General features: G+C 48.7%; 1 protein-coding gene across 1 annotated transcript in view; it reads right to left on the bottom strand.

Moving 5' to 3' along the window:
• Positions 1–3061: 3061 nt before the first annotated feature.
• Positions 3062–21308, bottom strand: part of MANBAL (mannosidase beta like) — a 36405-nt gene continuing 18158 nt past the window's right edge. Inside the window, exons 2-3 of the mRNA XM_049779437.1 lie at positions 20999–21195; positions 3062–3511 (exon numbers count right to left, since the gene is read on the bottom strand). Of these exons, the coding sequence (XP_049635394.1) occupies positions 3404–3511; positions 20999–21148 (258 nt within the window). The 5' untranslated portion in view covers positions 21149–21195 and the 3' untranslated portion in view covers positions 3062–3403. The remainder of the gene's footprint in view (positions 3512–20998; positions 21196–21308) is intronic.

The following is a 21308-nucleotide window of genomic DNA, read 5'->3' on the forward strand; positions in this document are numbered from 1 at the left end:
TTTGGCGCTGGGAATTGTAGTGACAGGGCCCCAGGATTATATGTGGCACATGTGGAGATACTGGGATAGAATCATAGCCTGGCTTCTCAAGGCTGGCACTCTGAGAGCCAAAGCAATAGTATAATGGATAAGGCATTTGCCTTGCATGCAGCTGACCCAATTTAGTCCTGAATCCATTATGAACCTCTAAGACCACCAGGAGTGATCCCTGAATGCAGAGCCAGGAGTATGCCTTGAATTCACCAGGTGTGGCCCCAAACCAAAACAAGATGAAAAAGGTTGACACTCTGCCACAAAACCACATTAACTTTTTATTGTAGTTTTGTTTTGTTTTGTCTTGTTTTTGGACCACACCCGGCTGTGCTCAGTGGTTACTCCTGGCTATCTGCTCAGAAATAGCTCCTGGCAGGCACGGAGGCCATATGGGACGCCGGGATTCGACCCAACCACCTTAGGTCCTGGATTGGCTGCTTGCAAGGCAAACACCGCTGTGCTATCTCTCCGGGTCCTTGTTGTTTTTGAGAAAAACCTAGTCATAGGGGCCAGAGCAATAGTACAGTGAGTAGGGAGTTTGCCTTGCATGAGGCCAACCTGGGTTCGATCCTAAGCACTCTATATGGATGGTCTCTTACTAAATCTTTGGTGATTCAATGGTAGATTTTTTCACCTGCCTATATAGTCCCCAGAGCCCACCAGGTGTGATCTCTTAGCAGAGTCAGGAATAAGTAAGTAAGCCCTGAGCATCACCAGGTGATGCCAGTGATCAAATCCAGGTCTAGGTCAGCCACATGCAAGGCAAGTGCACTACCCACTGTACTCTCTCTCTCTCTGGCCCCCAAGTTAACCTTTTAAATGAAAACCCCAGTCTTTGAAAATGATTGTATCATGTCTAAAGATCCAGCCTCAACTCCAACACCCCAAACTTTGGTGGGGCCCATTTCTTCCCTTGTAGCTATTCTGGTGGGTACATAGTGGTAGCAAGTTATATTTCTAATTTGCATTTCCTAAGACTGGTGCTTATTAAGTATTTGGGGGCAGGTCACACCCTAGTGGTACTCAGGGCTTATTCCTGCCTCTGTGCTCAGGGATCTCCAACATAGACAATGTCAGGGATCAAATCCAGGTGGCAGCATATAAAACAAGAGCTTCTCTTTAGGCTCTGAAATTTCCTATTGTTGTTTTGGGTCACACCAGAGTGATCCCTGAGTCAGAACCAGGAGTAAAGCCTGAGTACCACTACATTTGGCTCAAAAACAAAACGAAAAGATAGGAGCCTGGAATCTGAGGTGATAGTCTGGTGGGAGGGGGTGCCAAACTAGGAGACTGGGCTCATCTGGGCAGTAGGAATCAGGTGTGAAGGAAAACCAGATCTTGTCCTCTTAAGGGCTGTTCTTTGGCAACAGCCTCTGCAGGAGACAGACTAAGGGAGTCGCACCAAATAGGGGTGTTCTTGGCCCAGCAACCGATGCTGCCACACCTTCTCTCCCTGGAAGCTGGAACAATGCTGGTCTGGCCCTCATTCTCCAGGAAGCTTCCCTCTGCTCTCAACTCTATGTCTTTGAGAATCAGTTTTGCCACCTCCCTTCTGTCAAGTGACTCCCCCAGACAGCTGGGTGTCCCTCTGCCTGATGGAACAGTATCCACTAAAGCCCCATCCAAGCACTAGCATCTTTTATTTTTTTCCCGGAGCCACATCTCACCACTGATATTCAGAATCACTCCTGGTTGTGCTCAGAGAGCCATATGGGATGCTGGGGATTGAACCTGGGTTGGACGGGTACAAGGCAAGCGCCCTCCCCACTGTACTATCAATCTAGCCCTGAGCACCAGCCTCTTTGCATGTCCAAATTTCCCACAGGCAGACTTCTGGGCACCTGAGATACTCAGGAAACATTTCTGCATGAAGTTCTGGGTAAGATCCCTTGTCCACAGATGCCCAGCCAAGCCTGGCCCTCTGCAAGGCAGATGCTCAGTCCCAAGATGTCTGTAGCCTGAGATACCACTTGCACAGCCCTGCAATCCTGGCAAGACCCTCCAGCACCACCACCCCACAGGTGTGTCAGTGTTTCAGGAAGGCCAAAGCCCTGGGTTTCTTCCCTACAGTCTCCCATCTCTGAAGGGGCAGCACAATCCCATCCCCCACCCCTTTTCTGGTTTTTGGATCACACCCAGCAGCGCTCAGTGGCTACTTCTGGCTCTACACTCAGAAATCACTCCTGGCAAGCTCAGGGTACCATATGAGATGCTGGGATTCGAACCGCCATCCTTCTGCATGCAAGGCAAATGCCATACCTCCACGCTCTCTCTCCGGCCCTAACACAATCTCCCCTTTTATGTTCCTCTGGTGGCTGTCACAGTGGGGAAAGTAGCAAATGCCAAGTGAGCTGAGTGACCCCATCCCCACGGGTGTAGCACGCCTCTGGTTGGCAGCTCACTCAGGACATTTGATTGGGCCAGGGAGCCCCTAGCCACATGAGCCCTGCTGGGTGGGTTTTTCTCAGGCCACTAAGAGGCCTCAAAGCCTGTTCCTCAGGTGAAGAGAGCCCTGGTGTGAGTGGGACCTGGCCTCTGTGGACAGTGAGTTTCCAGTAAGGAAGAGCCAGCTGCCCTCCTGACACGAGGCCCAGGATGGCTGGGCCTGCAGAAACGCTCCACCCTTTGTCTGTAGGAGTAGCACCCACAGCTCCCCAGCTCCCTTTTATGGAATCTAGTGCTCCCCTCAGTGACACGCAGGAGTCAACACAAAGAGGTCAGCATGAGCCCATTTTATTGATGGTCACTTCCTGGTATGTCTCAGAAGTCAGAGAATGAGAAAACTTGGGGTGACAGATGGCAATGGCAAGTGGAGATGATGATGTGAGATTGCCCGGCACCCCACCTCAGAGGTTCCGTGAATGGGGCCCAGGACACCGGCCTTCACCCAGCTGAATGCCTACCACCAGCCATGCGTCACTCAAATAAGGCTGTGACACTTGGGGGACCCCTGTCACGACTGTGGCCGAGATGTCACAAGTCCCACAAACAGGCCTGGCCAGGCTCCGCCGGCCATTGCAGGCAGCTGAGGAAGGAAGGCAGATGTGTCTGTCAGCAGGAGACACTGGCCCAGCTGCAAGGTGGGCTTGACATGGTGAGTAAGAGAGGAAGTGTCCTTTGGGGGCCGATTCCTCTTCTGAACAGGCCTCCAGGACAGACTCTGCTCACAGGGTCTGCAGCCTCCAACCACCAGCTCTGACGGGTCACAGAAGTCAAAGGCAGAGAAAGTGATGGTCTAGCTAGTTGGGGACTGTTTTTACTGTCCAGCTCTCTGGTAGGAGGACATCCTGGGCACCAAGGCTGGGACAGCGAGTGGGAATGGGACACTGTGAGGCCCCAGAGAGGCCCAGCAGGGCTGCAGGTTTCCCTTCTATCGCTTCTTCTTCGTCTCCTTCTTAGGCCTCTTGCTGGCTGAAGGAGCCACAGCCCTGGGCTTCCTGGTGGCCTCGGTGCTCCGGGACTCAGTCGGTTCTCCCTCCTGTATGGCGATAAAAAGGAGAGGCCTGCTTAGATGATGTGTGCCACTGACACCCCAAGGCTGGTTCCTCCCTACTGGGACCTGGCACCCACAGCACCAAGGAAGCTCTGGTAGTCTCCTGGAGTTCCCTGTAAGGTCTGGTTTTAATTTTGTTTCTGCTATTGCTTTTATTTGGAGGGAAGGTGGGTGGTTGGTCTACACCCAGTGGTACTGAGGGTTTACTCTTGGCTCTATGCTCAGGGATTTCTCCTAGCAGAGATGAAACCCAGGTTGGCTGCATACAAGGCAAATACTGTACAAATGCCTCAGCACTTATAAGAACTACTTTTTGTGGGGCCGGGTAGGTGGCGCTGGAGGTAAGGTGTCTGCCTTGCAAGCGCTAGCCAAGGAAGGACCGCGGTTCGATCCCCCGGCGTCCCATATGGTCCCCCCAAGCCAGGGGCGATTTCTGAGCACATAGCCAGGAGTAACCCCTGAGCGTCAAACGGGTGTGGCCCAAAAAACAAAAAAAAAAAAAAAAAAAAAAAAAAAAAGAACTACTTTTTGTTTTTACTTATTTGAATTTTTTTTTTAATAAAAGCTTCTAAAGTTATAGACCCAGCCTGATTTTCAGTGGGCTGACAGGCTTGGCTTGTTCCAGATGCTGAGGCTCACACAAGAGAAGTAAGGAGTTGCAATCTGGGTCATGTCCCCTCCTTTCTTTAAGGGCCAAATCAGGGCACAGTGTCCAGGCAGGATGTGAATAAAATCCATCTGGCCCTGGAAGCCCAGAAAGCCAGGAAGCATCGACATAGCCACTGGCCTCATCCTCCCACATATGGACTTCACTACCTCCCACCCCACTATCCACCCCCAACACACACACACACACACACACATACACACACACACACACACACACACACACACACACACACAGTCTCTACTCTCCTCTGTCTGTCTCCCTCTTCCCTAGACACACACACACACACACACACACACACACACACAAACACACATACACACACGTCTCTACTCTCCTCTGTCTGTCTATCTGTCTCCCTCTTCCCTAGATTTTTCTTACAAACTTCCAATCACTCCTTCTACCCCACCATGGAGCTCCTTCAGCTACAAGAAGAGAACAAAAGCCAAAGAAAGCTTTCAGAGGGAAGGTACACTGCTTGAGATGAGGAATTCTCACCCTATTTCCAGCTCACTCTCCCCTGTCCCCATAAGACTGGGGACTGAAGATGTGGTCCCATGGCTGAGGCACTGTCAGAATTCTACTGCACCTTTGGATCACAATGCCCCCACTAGCTTGTGGCTACTGCTACCAGAAACGATGAAATGGGCACTCAGTCCCTGCACTCAGGGCTGACGACAGGCCAGGACATAGATTGTTCCAAAACCCCCATTCCATCTGACCCCTATGCCAGCACCGTTCACAAAACTTGGCCAAGGAAAATGAAGGAAAGAGTTAGCTCATTAGGAGGAGACAGGTCAAATGGCACATGAGAGGCACCAGCTGTGCCAGTTGTGCAGAGACATGGGAACTGACTACTGTGCCCTGAGGTCCCAATGAGGCCAGTGGGAGCCCAGACACTTTGGACAAGCAGGCTGGGTTAGGCAGGCAGATGGCGGATGTTTGGGCCTATAGCTGCCCAGGTTTAAGCTGGGACCCCAGGAGAGAGTAGCACAAAGTGGCGCCCCAGTGCTTCTCAGCCCAGACTCTCTGGCATCTCATCCTCCCCAGTGCCTCCCTACCCTCGCCCCTGACTAGCTCCTCTCTACCTCCAGACATAGCCCAGCGTTAGGTCCCCACTCTGTCCTGCCTCTCTTGTGAAGGTCGCCATGTCCTGAAGGTTTGCTCTCTCATGTTGATTGTTCTCTCTGGCATCAGGGTCCAGGACCAGCTGCCCCTGTGAACCCACCTCCCACTCTCCTGGCATCACTTCTCCTGAGTTCTACCCTCCCACCTGTGCTGGGATGGCTTCAAAGCTCACCTCTATTGAAAAGCATTACAGCCACCCAGGGGGACTGTCCCCAGGTTTGGCACCTCCCAAACACATTCCTTCTCAGCTGGGGTGCGCCCAGCAGGACATACCTCTTCCACCTTGCCTTAGAAGCCTAATATGCCATCAGGATCTCACCATCACTTCCTCCAAGTTTATGGGCTGGTTGCCCCCATTCACCAGCTTGTTCTCTGGGACTTTAATATTGCTGAATGAATGAATGAATGAATAAGATTTCAGCAAGATACCATAAAACCATGGAAATGTCTCTTTTGCTTGTTTCTGGGTCACATCTCATCTTGCTCAGTAACAACTTCTGGCTTTGTACAGGTATTATCCCCAGCACTGCTTTGGGAGTTACAAGTGGTGTCGAGGGGTGGAGGAGCATGTGGAATCTTTCCATCCTGAAAGTTTTACTTGCTTATCACCATGGAAAGAGCACATATGGACCCGGAGAGATAGCACAGCTGCATTTGCCTTGCAAGCAGCCGATCCAGGACCAAAGGTGGTTGGTTCGAATCCCGGTGTCCCATATGGTCCCCCATGCCAGCCAGGAGCTATTTCTGAGCAGACAGCCAGGAGTAACCCCTGAGCAATGCTGGGTGTGGCCCCCCCCCAAAAAAAAGGAAAGAGCACATATGACTGAGCCTTACTTTCTTCATAGGCACAGATAATACAAGCAGATTTTATTTAAATTTTTTCTGGTTTTTGGACCATACCCAGCCCTGCTCAGGAATTACTCCTAGCTCTACTCAGGGATCACCCCTAGTGGTGCTCTGGGGACCATATGAAGTGCTGGGATCGAACCTGGGTCAGCTGCATGCAAGGCAAGTGCCTTGTCTGAACACAGATAACATAAGCAGAGTTTAAATCCAATATGTGGGTTAGAGATATGTCCAGAGAAAGAGATTATGTCTTTCCCTGTGAGGCCCTGGGCTTAAGCCCTGATATACCCCCACCACACACACACACACACACACACACACACACACACACACACACACACACACACACACAAGAGAAAGCATCTCCCAGAGTGTGAATGATCATAGCTGCCTCAGGACTGCTAATATTTAGTATTCACAGTGGGCCAGGTGCTGGGTACACATCCAGGGCCTATTTCCTCCCCATATGGTGTCTCACTGAGTCCCACATATGGAGCAAGGGCAGCGCCTTATCTAGGGGCCCAGCAGGAGAGCCCCAGAGCCATAATCAAGCTTAGGTCAAAGGCCTCACAGCCTCTTCCAGGCTTCCAGGGACTTCAGGGTTGAGCAAGAGGGAGACTGAAGAAATAGCAGAATCGACTTTCTCTGTATACCAGTTCCTGGGACCAGAAGTGAAATGACAAAATAGTCTGTTCTGGATTCTATCTGCCCAGGAGAAGGGGGCCCTCAGCCCCCTGCTGGTGAGTGAGGAGCTGCAGGAGTCAGGGGAGTGGGCGAGTGTTCCCCAGGCCAACTCTGCCTGCACTGATGACAGCAGCTCTGTGGGCGGGCACACACATCCCAGCCACCAAGTCACCGCAGGTATTATGTTTCCTCCTCCTTTCTACTCAGCTCCTGGTACCATCACCCACCTGGTTACCCAAGCTAGAAACCCTCACACCACTTCTGGGTACTCACTGCCGCCTGCCTGTCCCCACAGCCCAGCTGTCCCCACAGACACTCTGCCCAGTCCCTGTGGACACACCCAGTGGCCCCATCCTGTCTCCACTCTTGCACCCTGGTTCTCTGATCACAGCCTTGGTGGGCCCTGGAGTTCTCTGCTCCCACAGGCAGGCTGGTTCCCTCCTCAGTTAAGACAAGCTCAGAGAGCACGAGTGTGGTCCCCCACCTTAGCCCTGACCCTACAATGCCCCACTTGGGGAGCCGGCTTTTTCACACTGTAGGTTACTGGTAGCATCTCCCCATCTGTACCCTTGCCTGCGCCATACTCCTAGCCTAGAGTGCACCTAATGTGACAGAGTCTCTGCCGGGCACACAGAGTGATGAGGAAGAAAAGGTGCTGAGCAAAATTCATGTGAAGGTCTGTAAGGCCTCCCTCACAGGCCAGATGACCATAGTGGCCCCATCTTGCAGGTGAGGCCCCATCTTGCAAATCTCGTGAGACTTGGTGGTTGGTTTAAAGTGGCACAGCCACCACCACCACCCCTGACCACACCTACCCCCCACCCCACCCCCGACAAAGCTGCCAGGCATAGCACAATTCCGATTTCGACTCTGGCCACACAGAGTAAAGGAGGATCTGTTGTTTCTTCTCCCTTGAAGCCGTGAAGCCGGCAGGTTCCAGACCCCACAGCCCCACCTTTCACTCTGTGGGATGCCTCACTGCCCCAAATGCAAGTCCCTTCCTCTTGGGTCAGTACTGGAGTGAAAGCAGCCTCCTGCTGGGCCCGAAGGGGCCTTATCAATAATGAAGCAGCCTCACCACAGCTCCTGAGGCCAGAAAATTGCTGCTATTCATCAGATTCAAATAATCGAATCTGGGCTAGGTCGCAGCCAATTCCTTCCAGTGAGGAAGTACTGGGAATTTTATTATTTCACTCTGTTTTAGGGCACACTTGTGCCCATAAATCAGCACAGAGGGACGCACCGCATGGATGAAAACTGTTCCTTCCTCTTGGGACACAGGCCTTTCCCCCCAAAAAAAACTAATAAGGTCAATACCTTATTACAACAATACCTTAATACAAACATAAACAGCAAACAACAACAACAACAACAAAAAAAACAAACCAAAAAAAATCCACTCAGAAGAGACAGCATGGAGGTAAGGCATTTGCCTTGCATGCAGAAGGATAGTGGTTCGAATCTCAGCATCCCATATGGTCCCGAGACTGCCAGGAGCAATTTCTGAGCATAGAGCCAGGAGTAACCCCTAAGCGCTGCTGGGTGTGACCCAAAAACCAAAACCAAAACCAAAAAAAAAAAAACCATAAAACAAAACCAAAAAATAAATAAATAAAAATAAACCACTCAGCCATGTTTTTAGAATAACATGGTCTTCTAGGGGCCAGAGAGATAGCATGGAGGTAAGGCGTTTGCCTTGGATGCAGAAGGATGGTGGTTCGAATCCCGGCATCCCATATGGTCCCCCGAGCCTGCCAGGAGTAATCTCTGAATGCTGCTGGGTGTGACCCAAAAATAAAAATAAAATAAAATAATAATAATAATAATAATAATAATATGATCTTCAAGCAAGTAACCCCCAATTGCAGCCTAGGTCACTACCACCCTCAAGGGTTTGTGGTATGATCCATTATAGGATACACAGTTCTAATATCCAGCAGGAGAAAACGTTGGGTCTCTCCTCTCTCCTGCCTTTGCCCCTCTGGGTGCCCCGAAACTCCTGTGGGCAGGGCCCAAATGTCCCCACAGCTCAGGACACAGGCTTGGGGAGATCACAGCAGGCCAGCACCTGCACCTGCACCAAGTGTGCCCAAGCTCTTGCAGCCCTCGCCAAAGGCACTCTTCCCCAGCACCTGTGCCAAGTGGTGGCTAAGAGGACTCTGAAGTGATGGAACCAGTGTTGGCCTTGACAGGAGGTGAGGCCTGGCTGAAAGGAAGACAGGAGGCATTCATGAAGGCTCAGGGTACGGGACAGGTGGGCATGGCAGGAGAAAACTACAGATACTCCTCGCTTAACGACCTACCTGTTTAGCGACCGCTTGCACTTATGATCATCTCTTCATCGTTATTTTATTTTCAATATCCTTTTTCCACCTTGTACACTCTACAGTACAGTACTGTGTTTTTGGTGCTTTAATGTACCTACGTTAATAACTTTTGTTCTGTAATACATTGCAGTACTGTGTGTAAATTACACAATCTATGCAAATTAAAACAAGTGGAAGTTTTTAGTTTGATCTTTCTCGTTATTTTACTTACTCAGAATACTGTATTGTCAAGTACTCTGCATATACTGTACTACTGTATATAGTACATGCAGTTCCTCACTTAACGACCAATTTACTTAGCGACCAAGTCTTTGAAATGGAACTTGGTTGTTAAGTGAGAAGTATCTGTATTAGCAAAAATGGCTCAGAGGCCCACTCAAGACAACATTCAGCAGGACAGCAAACCCTTCCCCTGCCACTGGTCTGTGGCTCCTGGTATGTCCAGCTGTCATCCTCAAGCCGGTCAGCATCTCGATGGTGTTTATCTCTTTGCTCTGCCCACCAAAGAGCAATCTCTCAGAATGGCTCATTAAGTCAAAAATGCCCCAATTCCCAATTCAAGTGCAAACTCCTACCAGGCTTACAGAACACAGAGCAGGTTTGCAAAGTTGGTTCTTCGAGCCTGTCTCTCCAGGAACTGAGAACGGGCACTTTTCTGTGTTCATCGGCTATCTAGGCAGCTGAACTTCACTGGCAACTGGGAGCAAATTAAAAGCAAAAATCCAGAAAAATGCTGCCCCAGAGGCAAGCAGGGGGAGGGTGGGAGGGAAACTGGGGACACTGGTGGTGGGAAATATGCACAGGTGAAGGGTGTTGTACATTGTGTGACTGAAATTCAATCATGAACAATTTTGCCACTGTGAAAAAAAAAACACAACACCCAACTGTTATGAACAACTTTGTAAACTATGGTGTTTAAATAAAATAATAATTCTTTTAAAAAGTGAAGATCCTTGTGTAGAGTTTCCCAACAGGGTCTCACACTTCTAGGACACTGCCTTGCTACCCCCAGAAGCCATCACACCCTGTAGGTATCAAGTGATGCTCAAGTTTATATGAGCATCATCTACACCATCATTTCTGTTGAGTTCTCATCTAACAGACTATAATGCTGACCTCAGTTAATTGTCTTGATTTTCTCAAAATTCCCTTTGGGGGGATGGGGGGGTGGTCCTGGCCTTTTCCTCTCTTTCATATGGTCCTGGAGGGACTCACACATTGGTCCCGGTAGACACTGGCATGGCCAGTTCAATATGGCCCTAGCAGAAATGGTAAATACAATCGTTTCTCCAAGGGAAGTAAGGCATGAACATGTAGCCAAACCTGCAGATAGGCCTCTGGAAAGAGAGCATAGGCAGATAAGGAATTTTTGCTGCTGGGTCATCCAGGAGAACCTGGGGGCGCCTGAGCCACCTTCTTCTTTTATCTATCTATCTATCTATCTATCTATCTATCTATCTATCTATCTATCTATCTATCTATCTATCTATCTATTTTTTGGATTTTAGATCACACCCGGCAGCACTCAGGGGTTACTCCTGGCTCTATGCTCAGAAATCGCTCCTGGCAATATCAGTAGACCATATGGGATGCTGGGTTCAAACCACCGTCCTTCTGCATGCAAGGCAAACAGCCCTACCTCCATGCTATCCCTCCAACCCCTATTTATTTACTTTTTTTTTTTTTTTTTTTTAATTTTTGAGCCACACTAAGTGACGCTCAGAAGTTACTCCTGGCTATGCACTCAGAAATCGCTCCTGGATTGGGGGACCATATGGAACACCGGGGGATCGAACTGCGGTCAGTCCTAGGTTAGTATGTGCAAGGCAAACACCCTACCACTTGCACTCTGAGCCACCTTCTTGAGGAATACAAGGGCCTATGAAAAGTGAAGCATTTCAGTGAAATGCAGGTGACAGGGAGAATCTCCAGGACCCTTTGAGCCTTGGAGCCCAGGTGGACCCTAATATCCCCAGTTCTTATATTTTAGAGGCAGCCTAGGAGAGGAGTCCCACACCCAACTCTATGACCAGCTCTGTTCATTTCCAGCAGTGCTCAGGGGATCATGCTGCACTGGGGAGGGAGCTGAGCTTGGCCATGCACCCCATAGGTGCAAACACTTTTACCTCTTGTACTAAAGAGTCAATACAATTTCTATCCGAGGGAAATACTTGAGCTGAGTTTCTGAAGTTTCTGTGGAAGGAATGCCCAATGAGGCATGGCAAGACTCCATCAATCTACACAAACCCAGTGCAAGTGCCTGTCCTGAAAGGGGCTGAGCGAGGTGACAGACACATGCGGAGATGAACAGAGTCAGTGCTAACACTGTGGGGGAAATGCATGATTAACTGCAGATCAACTATTACTACCTGCTGCATGAGTCACTGAACTAAAAGTCAACACCCACCCGCTGAGGGTGGCTGGGTGGATCCACACCCTGCTGTGTAGAAATGGATCCAGATCTGGAAGAGATTTAGGAGTACACTCACAGGCTCTGGCAGGTCTGCAGGGAGCCAGGCTAGCCACTATGATTTCCTTGTCCCCCACCCCTAATGCCTGGGGTCCCTCATTCAACCACCACGTTCCACTTAGGAATCTTCCCAGAAGATATGTGTGAGCAGAAAAATCTGCTTTCTGTGACATACTGGGGAGTTCATAGGCATCAGAAGTCTAGCAAGGGCCCCTAGGAATTAGAGAACTTTTTCTAAGTAAGGTCAAGCGGGCCAGAAGGATAGCACAGCAGGCAGGGCATTTGTCTTGCAAGTGGCTGACCCGAGCTCTATCCTCAGCATCCGATATGGTCCCCAGAGCCTACCAAGAACAAATTTCTGAGCACAGAGCCAGTAATAACCCCCAAGTGTCGCCAGGTGTGGCCCCAAAACTAAAAACAAAAAAGGGTTCAAGAGACACCCAACTCTGTGTGAAGGTCCAAGGACAACTCAGCAGATTTTCCACAGGAATTATCTCCAGCCTGGCTCTGGGGATCCAAATAGCACTTGTGCTTTCCTTGAGCCCCTTCCCAAGGAGGCCGTTCTCACAGCCCTGCTTCTCAGAGCCAGAGGAACCGGGTTCAGCTCTGCCCACACAGCCTTCCAGATCCTGTAGAAACCAACCTCCCCTGGCCTCCCCAGCAGCCATTTTGTGGGAGTCAGCCTCCCCTGGCTTCCCCCACAATGGCAGTGGTTGTCACAAAGTGGGTCGCCACAACTCCTTCCTTGAGGACTCTGGAACTGGGTCCAGCAGGAAGGCAGCCCCCTCTGGAATGCTGCAATTGAGACACAAGCTTTGAGAGATGCTGGTGCCAAGATTCCCTTCACATAGAGGCAGGACGTCCAGGGAGAGAACAGAAAGGCAGGTGGGGGGTGATGTAGATGAGGAGGGTAGAGGTCCTTGGTGGCCCCTAGCCGCTTGCTCCAGGACAACATTTGTGTACTCAGTGAACTATCTACACTGCACATAAGTCACTTCAAGCAGGACGGGCATGTCCTGAACGGCCATTTTCCTTGACAGGCTCAGTAACCTGAAATTGGGTTCCAAGATACAGCACTAAGTGAATGAAATAACTTCCAGCTCTCCAGTCACAACTGGCTGGCTCTTCATCTGCCACCTGGATGCTGGCTAAAATTCCTCCTGCCTTAAACCCTGGAGAACAAGAGCCCTCCTGCCGCCCAACATTGGCCTGTGCTTCAGGGACATGTCCAAGAGCAAGAGGCTGCACAACCGAATCACCAGGGGATGATGCTCTGGGCAACTCTGCTCTGAGGGTTCTGTCAGGTGGGGCAGCTCAGGTCGCTGACTATCCCCAGGGAAGCACAGAAGAGCCTCTCCAGGAAGGGCTGGTGGCACTGCCCCTCGCAAGCCTCTTGCCCACACAGACACCTTTGACCAGGAGCTACCCCAGGACACTCGCACCACATCTGCCACATGATCAATCAAACCCCTGAGAGATAGAGCCCCTCTGGCAGCAGGGACTCACAGGACATAGATTCAGGACCCCCTTCTTGTTTATTTTATAATTCAGGCTACAAAAATGATTAGATTAAGTGTGACCCGGGCCTCAGCCAAATCCACATAAACATTTGTTTTCTCAGGTCTTGGTTTAATGAGGTGTCAGTGAGAAAAATGTGCTCATTTGGCTGAGGATTCCAGGGACTTGGGAGCTTCATTTTCTGAACTGATTCCCACTCCGGCTACAGAGAGGAAGGGGAGGATGGGAAGTATTTGAATGTGTCCTCTGATTACCCCCCAAAGAGCTTTCAGATGATCGCTAAGGACTGAAGTCTTAAAGTTACACACTAGTTGCAAAGCAATCAGCTTATTGGAACAACAGTAAAGACATTCCTTTAGCTTTTCAAAGGCTTTTCCATCATCTGGAGCCAAAATTATTGTCTTCTAACCCAAAAAGTCACTGATAAACATCGTTTCTATAGGACAAGCAGGAGAAACAATTTTGCCCTAAGAAGCCAACCGGCAGAGAGCGAGGCTGTCCTTAGGGCTTGATTCTCCATCACTTTTCTCTCCTCCAGCCACCCTCCGCCTCCAGATACCACTTCCTGCCCTTGGGAAGCCTGGGGTTCCCAGAGTTCCCCACTCCCACAGGCTTCCTGGCCTCATGTTGTTAACATGACCCTCCCAATTCCAAATCCCAGTTTCAGCTAGGGACAACCTTCAAGTGAATCTAAGCAACCTGTGTCTCTAGATGGCTTGTGTGCCAAAGATGGAGTTTCCACTTTCTTAGGAAACTTGTTAATGGAGAAAGCTGCCTTATAGTGGTACACAGGAAAGCTGGCAGTACCAGTCCTATATAACCAGGGGCCATTTGCTGGACCAAATTAGCGACATAATAGTACTGTTTTTTGTTTGTTTGTTTGTTTGGACCAAACTTGGTAGCACTCAGGGGTTACTCCTGGTTCTGCATTCAGGAATCACTCCTGGCAGTGCTTGGGGTACTATATGGGATGCTGAATATCGAACCTACGTGGGTCACATGTAAGGCACCTTACCCGTTGTACTATCACTCCAGCCCCAGTACTGTATTTTTTGCTGATTCATTAAAAAGCTTTACAAGAGGGGCCGGGCGGTGGCGCTAAAGGTAAGGTGCCTGCCTTGCCTACGCTAACCTTGGACGGACCGCGGTTCGATCCCCCGGTGTCCCATATGGTCCCCCAAGCCAGGAGCAACTTCTGAGCACATAGCCAGGAGTAACCCCTGAGCGTTACTGGGTGTGGCCCAAAAAAAAAAAAAAAACAAACAAACTTACAAAAAAAAAAAAAAAAAAGCTTTACAAGAACAAAAACTAAAACAGTATGTTACGTTTATGAAGAAAATTTATTTGTATGAACTGTCAGTTCCCTAAATTGCAGGAATTAAAATGAGATTTTTTTTGTTTGTTTGTTTTTGTTTTTTGGGTCACACCCGCCAGTGCTCAGGGGTTATTCCTGGTTCTACACTCAGAAATCGCTCCTGGCAGGCTCGGGGGACCATATGGGATGCCGGGATTCGAACCAACGTACTTCTGCATGCAAGGCAAACACCTTACTGCTGTGCTATCTCTAAAGGCCCAAAAACAAGGTGTTATCCATTAAGAGATATAATAATTATTATCAATTGATGCTTAGACCATAAGTCTTTTTTTTTTTTTTTTTTTTTTTTTTTTGTTTTTGGGCCACACCCGGCAGTGCTCAGGGGTCACTCCTGGCTGTCTGCTCAGAAATAGCTCCTGGCAGGCACGGGGGACCATATGGGACACCGGGATTTGAACCAATCACCTTTGGTCCTGGATCAGCGGCTTGCAAGGCAAACGCCGCTGTGCTATCTCTCCAGGTCCAGACCATAAGTCTTAATAATTCTATTGGCCTTTGTTTTGTAACAAACTATATGAAGTAAATTTTATTTGTGCCTGCAAGGGGGCAGTCCAGGGTGGTGGGCAGGGAACTGGGAACACTGGTGAAGTGGAAGGTCACATTAGTAGTGGGATTGGTGTTTGAACATTTGAAGCCTGAGAAAACTATATTATGAACAACTTTGTAAATCATGATGTTATAATAAAAATAACAAAAATGTGGGCGTGGGGGTCATACCGGCAGCACTCAGGGGTTACTCCTGGCTCTGCACTCAGAAATCGCTCCTGGCAGGCACAGACCATGTGGGATGCCGGGATTCAAACCATCGTCTATCCTGGATCGGCTGTGTGCAAGGCAAATGCCCTACCATTGTGCTATATCTCTCAGGCCCTTAATAATAAAGATTTTTTTTAAATGAGGTATTTGGGGGCTAGAAAGACAATACAGTGGAAAGGTTGCTTGTCTTGCACACAGCCAACCAGGGTTCAATCCTTGGCACCTCATAGGGCTCCCATCTTCCTCCTAGAGTTATTCCTGGGTAGTATCAAATAAACATATACAAAATAAAATGAGATGTGATTATATATATTATGTTATTATTGGCTGGGGAGGGGGAGGGTTAGGTCACATCAGAAAGTGCTGTGCTTTACCTGGCTCTGTGTCAGGAAATCACTCTGGGCCCGGAGAGATAGCACAGCGGTGTTTGCCTTGCAAGCAGCCGATCCAGAACCAAAGGTGGTTGGTTCGAATCCCGGTGTCCCATATGGTCCCCCGTGCCTGCCAGGAGCTATTTCTGAGCAGACAGCCAGGAGTAACCCCTGAGCACCGCCAGGTGTGGCCCAAACACCGAAAAAAAAAAAAAAGGGAGGAAGAGTGGAGGGCCGGAGAGATAGCATGGAGGTAAGGCGTTTGCCTTTCATGCAGAAGGACGGTGGTTCGAATCCCGGCATCCCATATGGTCCCCCGAGCCTGCCAGGCGCGATTTCTGAGCATAGAGCCAGGAGGAACCCCTGAGCTCAGCCGGGTGTGACCCCCAAAAAACAAACAAACAAACAAAATGGGAGGAAGAGAATAATGTGGAGGCTCAGAGATTATAGGAAACTAATGGTCCAATTTTATTATGCAGTTTTATCTTAGAAAAAAAGTTATTTTGTTTGTTTTTGGGTCACACCTGGGAGTGCTCAGGGGTTACTCCTGGCTCTATGCTCAGAAATTGCTCCTGGCAGGCTCTAGGGACCATACAGGATGCCGGGATTCAAACCACCGTCCTTCTGCATATGCAAGGCAAACACACTACCTCCATGCTATCTCTCTGGCCCCAGAAAAAATAGTTTCATATATAAGCTCTTTAGATAAAATTTTTTTTTTTTTTTGGTTTTGGGTCATACCCGGCAGTGCTCAGGGGTTACTCCTGGCTGTCTGCTCAGAAATAGCTTCTGGCAGGCACGGGGGACCATATGGGATACCGGGATTCGAACCAACCACCTTTGGTCCTGGATCGGCTGCTTGCAAGGCAAACACTGCTGTGCTATCTCTCCGGGCCCGATAAATTTTTAATTAAACAAAAACAAATAATGTGTAAAACTGAAACAGGGCTAGGAGAAGACTGAGAGCTAGAGCACATGCCTTTCACACGGGAGACTGGAAGCAACACCTGAGCACCCCCGGTGAGGTCCAACCTTCTGTATTCCCAAAACTCCCCTCCAAAAATGTTTTTTGTGGTTCTTATTTGGCCTCAGAAAATGTCCCAATGGGCAAGAGAAACTGTACAGTGAGTAGGGCACAAGTGCAGAGCCAGTTGGGTGTGACCCACAAAAATGAAACAAACAAACAAAAAAGAATACATCTCAGTAAAGAGTCTGGTCAAAGTCCTGAACTTTGTAATTCTTTTCATCATAAAAGCACACTCCCACCAGAACACAGATGACTTTGCTTCTGTTTATTTTTTATTGTTTTGTGGGGAAGGTGTCCAGCAGTGCTTGGACACCATGTGATATGGGGATCAAATCCAGGGCTCCTCTAAACTACCTCTTTAGCCCCTCCATAAAGAAATTTCACATTTTACTGAATTTCATGGTAAATTTATTATGGAAGACTGGGTTTGTGTCAAGTCTAGTGGAGCTCAGGCTATTCCTGGCTCTGTAATCAGGGAAGCAAATGTAGTGGCAAGAACTGAACTGGGGTCAACTGCATGTAAGATACGTGCCTCACCCCTATACTAGCTCTCCAGTCCAGTTATTTCAAATTATAATTAAATTTGGGGCCAGAGCGATGGTACAGAGGTAGGGCATTCACTTTGCATGTGTCTGACTTAGTATGGACCTCAGTTAGATCCCCCGGCGTCCCATATGGTTCCCCAAGCCAGGAGCAATTTCTGAGAGCATAGCCAGGAGTAACCCCCGAGCATCACCGGGTGTGGCCAAAAAAATAATAGAAATAATAGAAATGCTGTAGGTTTTCTGAATATATAGCTTTCTAAGCTATTCCTGCAAAAGATTGCTTCTGTGGCTGTAAAGATAGCATGGAGGTAAGGTGTTTGCCTTTCATGCAGAAGGACAGCGGTTTGAATCCCGGCATCCCATATGGTCCCCTGTGCCTGCCAGGAGCAATTTCTGAGCATAGAGCCAGGAGTAACCCCTGAGCACTGTCGGGTGTGACCCAAAAAAAAAAAAAAAAAAAAAAAAAAAACGATTGCTTCTGATCCGGAGACCTGGAGACACAGTACAGTGGATAAGGCATTTACGCCAAGAATGCAGCCAACCTTGTTTGATCCCTGGCATTCCATATGGTCGGTCCCTTCAGCCTTTCTAGGAGTGATCCCTGCGTCCTGAGCATAGCCAGGTGTGGTCCAAAAAACAAAAACAAAAAAACCCCGCTGGCTTTTGAATGGCATCAGGACACTGGATTTTGGATAGTTCCCACAAGTCCCGAGGACTGGTAAGAATATTTCACCGTGCCTAAATTATTTGTGCAAATAATATGACTTGTGTTAACACCCGCTTGCCTTTTTTTGTTTGTTTGTTTGTTTTGTTTTTGGGTTACACCCAGCAGCCCTCAGGGATTACTCCTGGCTCTGTGCTCAGAAATCGCTCCTGGCAGGTTTGGGATTCGGTATGGAATGCTGGGGACCAGCCACGTACAAAATAAACACCCTACCCACTATGTTATTGCTCTGGCCCCTACACCTGCTTTCCTTTTGAGAGTCTAGAAATCTGCCCACATTCGTCAGAGGGAACTTATGTTAGCCTGTCCCCAGCAGAAACTCTGGACAGTAAGTCTCTAATGCAATTCCCTGCAAGACAACACATCACATCACCTGAGAGAGCATCCTTTGAGGCCATATAAGCATTTAAAAAAATAAGTAAAGGGCCAGAGAGATAGTGCAGCGGTAGGGCTTGCCTTGCAATCGGCAGACCCAGGACCAACGGTAGTTCAAATCCTGGCATCCATATGGTCCCCTGTGCCTGCCAGGAGCAATTCTGAGCAGAGAGCCAGGAGTAACCCCTAAGTGTCGCCAGGTGTGACCCAAAAACCAAAATAAATAAATAAAATAGGGTCCAGAGAGATAGTATGGAAGTAAGGCATTTGCCTTTCATGCAGAAGGTCACTGGTTCGAATCCGGCATCCCATATGGTCCCCCGAGCCTGCCAGGAGCGATTTCTGATCGTAGAGCTAGGAGTAACCCCTGAGCGCTGCTGGGTGTGACCCAAAAAACAATAAATAAATAAATAAATAAATAAATAAATAAAATAAAAAGTAATTAAAACTTAAATTAAACTTAAAGTTTTAATTGAAATGCCATTAAAGGGGCCTGCGTGTTGGCACTAAAGGTAAGGTGTCTGCCTTGCCAGCGCTAGCCTAGGACGGACTGCGGTTATATCCCCCAGCGTCCCATATGGTCCCCCAAGCCAGGAGCAACTTCTGAGCTCATAGCCAGGAGTAACCCCTGGGCATTACCAGGTGTGGCCCCAAACCCCCCCCCCAAAAAAAAATGCAATTAAAAAGAAAAGAAATGCCATTAAAGTAGTTTCAAAAATACATTGGTAAAGTCTGTAGATGAAGCTTAACCTATTACTTTGAAAAGTAACAAACGGGCGGGAGAGATAGCACAGCGAAGAAAGATGTGGTTCAAATCCCGGTATCCCATATGGTCCCCTGAGCCTGCCAGGAGCAATTTCTGAGCGTGGAGCCAGGAGTAACCCCTGAGCACTGCCTGGTGTGACCCCCCAAAAAAATTAAAAAAAAAAAAGAAAAGTTACAAACAGAGGGAAAGAACTAAGTATTTACTCTGCCTCTCAGTATGAACAGCATTTTAGAATAGTCATATAAGCAAAGAAAAATATTTCTTCACTGAAAGAGTACAGGGGTTAAGGTACTTGTCTTTTGTTCCACCAACTCGGCTCAAATCCAAAGCACCACATACAGTCCCCTGAGTACCACCAGGGGCCACTTCTGAGCATTACTGAGTTCAGTCCCCCCTTCCCCTCCAGGAAAAGAGTATGGACAATATAGGAGTTAAGTCACTTCTTTGCCTGGCCTACCCCTGTTCAAACCCTGGCACCATATATGTCCATGGAGCACTGCCAGGGATCACTTATGAGCACAGAGTCAAGAATAGCCCCTGAGCACCTCTGGGGGTATCCTAAAACAATCCCCCAAATAAAAATATTTTTAAAAATGCTAGGGGCCAGAGTGATAGCACAGTGGGTAGATGCTTGCTTGTATGTGGTTAACCAAGGTTCAATTTCCAGCATCCCATATGGTTCCCCTGAGCACCGACAGGAGTAATTCCTGAGTGCAGAGCCAAGAGTATCCCTGAGCATCACTGGTGTGCACCCCTCCAAAATAAATAAAATAAAATAAAAATAAAAATAAATGCTGGATAGAATGGATCTAAGCAAGATAGTCAGTGAATGCTAAAATTATTTAGGTGACAAATTGTGGAGGAGTGTCTATAAATGTAGGGATCAGCTAACTACCGGCTGAATCCACCCATTCACCCCAGGTTCTCCACATGGGTGACAATGAGGAACTATATACCAGTTAATAATATGCAGCAAGAAATGCATATATGAACAAAGTTGTTCTCATCCTCTGACCTGACCATAACCCAGTCTCTAGATCCTTGATGGCAAACCTATGGCACAAGTGCCAGCAGTGGCACATGAAGGCCTTGCAACTGGCACTAAGGAAGGGGTCCGCAATTAAGATATGCGGTGCGGCGGCGGGAGGCGAGTATGCTGGTGTCTGCTTTGCAGCTCACCTGGCAACAGGGCCAGACTGGCCATTGGGAGGACCGGGCATTGTGTGGCAGTTTGGGCACTCGGGCTCAAAAAGGTTAGCCATCACTGCTCTAGATGGTAAGATCAGAACACATGTTCAATAACAAAATAGAGAAGCAACCAGCCATCGCTTCTCAGCCTTTTGGCTAAAATCAAGTGAGAAGCAACCAGCCAAAGGATCCATATGAGTATCATATGCAATAATGATCTACTTTCTCCAATAAATGAATGTCATGAGAGAAAGGATGAGGGCAGGGAATGTGAAAGAAGAAAGTTGGGAGTCAGAGACAGGAAGCAGCCCATTTCATCAAGTTTCTCTTACCCAGAGTCCTCTGGGCCCTGTCCAATCCCTGGCCATCACTGTCACCCAGGACCTTGAACTAGCCACTTCCTCAATTCTTCCTTGGGTCCTGACACATGCGGCTCCTCTCCCTAGGGAAGGGGAAGGCCAGTCCCAGCCAGGTTTGATCAGGTATCCTCACAGCACTCCCTCATTCTTGGGAAACAGGAACATGTCTATCTCCTGTCTATAAAGGGAGCCACCATCTTTCAGTAGAGCTCACATGCAGCAGGCAGTGAAGAAACCTGCTTCACACATCTAAGCACAGCACGATTGGGTGCTGTGGAATCGATATGGTCCTTGTTGTCCATGGCTTTGTGGCTGTGTCCCCAGAGGGACACAGGGACAGACTCACCACCTCATGGCACTTGGGCAGGGGCACGATGATGGCCAGCACACAGATGAGTTGGAAGATGGCTCCCAGGAAGAGGCCATAACGCAGCAAGTTCTCCAGAAAAGTGGGCTCGGGCACCTCGGGAGGTGAGAAGTCCAGTTCAGAGGCCATGGCCCAGTTCCTGCTGCCTGACGGCTCCGTGCTCACCTCTCTAAATTCTAAATGCAAAGAATCAGATTTCAGCTGAGTTTCATGGTGTGTATACACACACACACACACACATGTGTGTGTGTTCATTGACATATGCACTCCCATATACTCACCTATACAC

This window comes from Suncus etruscus, chromosome 9 (genome assembly GCF_024139225.1).
Source record: "Suncus etruscus isolate mSunEtr1 chromosome 9, mSunEtr1.pri.cur, whole genome shotgun sequence".
Classification (NCBI taxonomy): Eukaryota; Metazoa; Chordata; class Mammalia; order Eulipotyphla; family Soricidae; genus Suncus; species Suncus etruscus.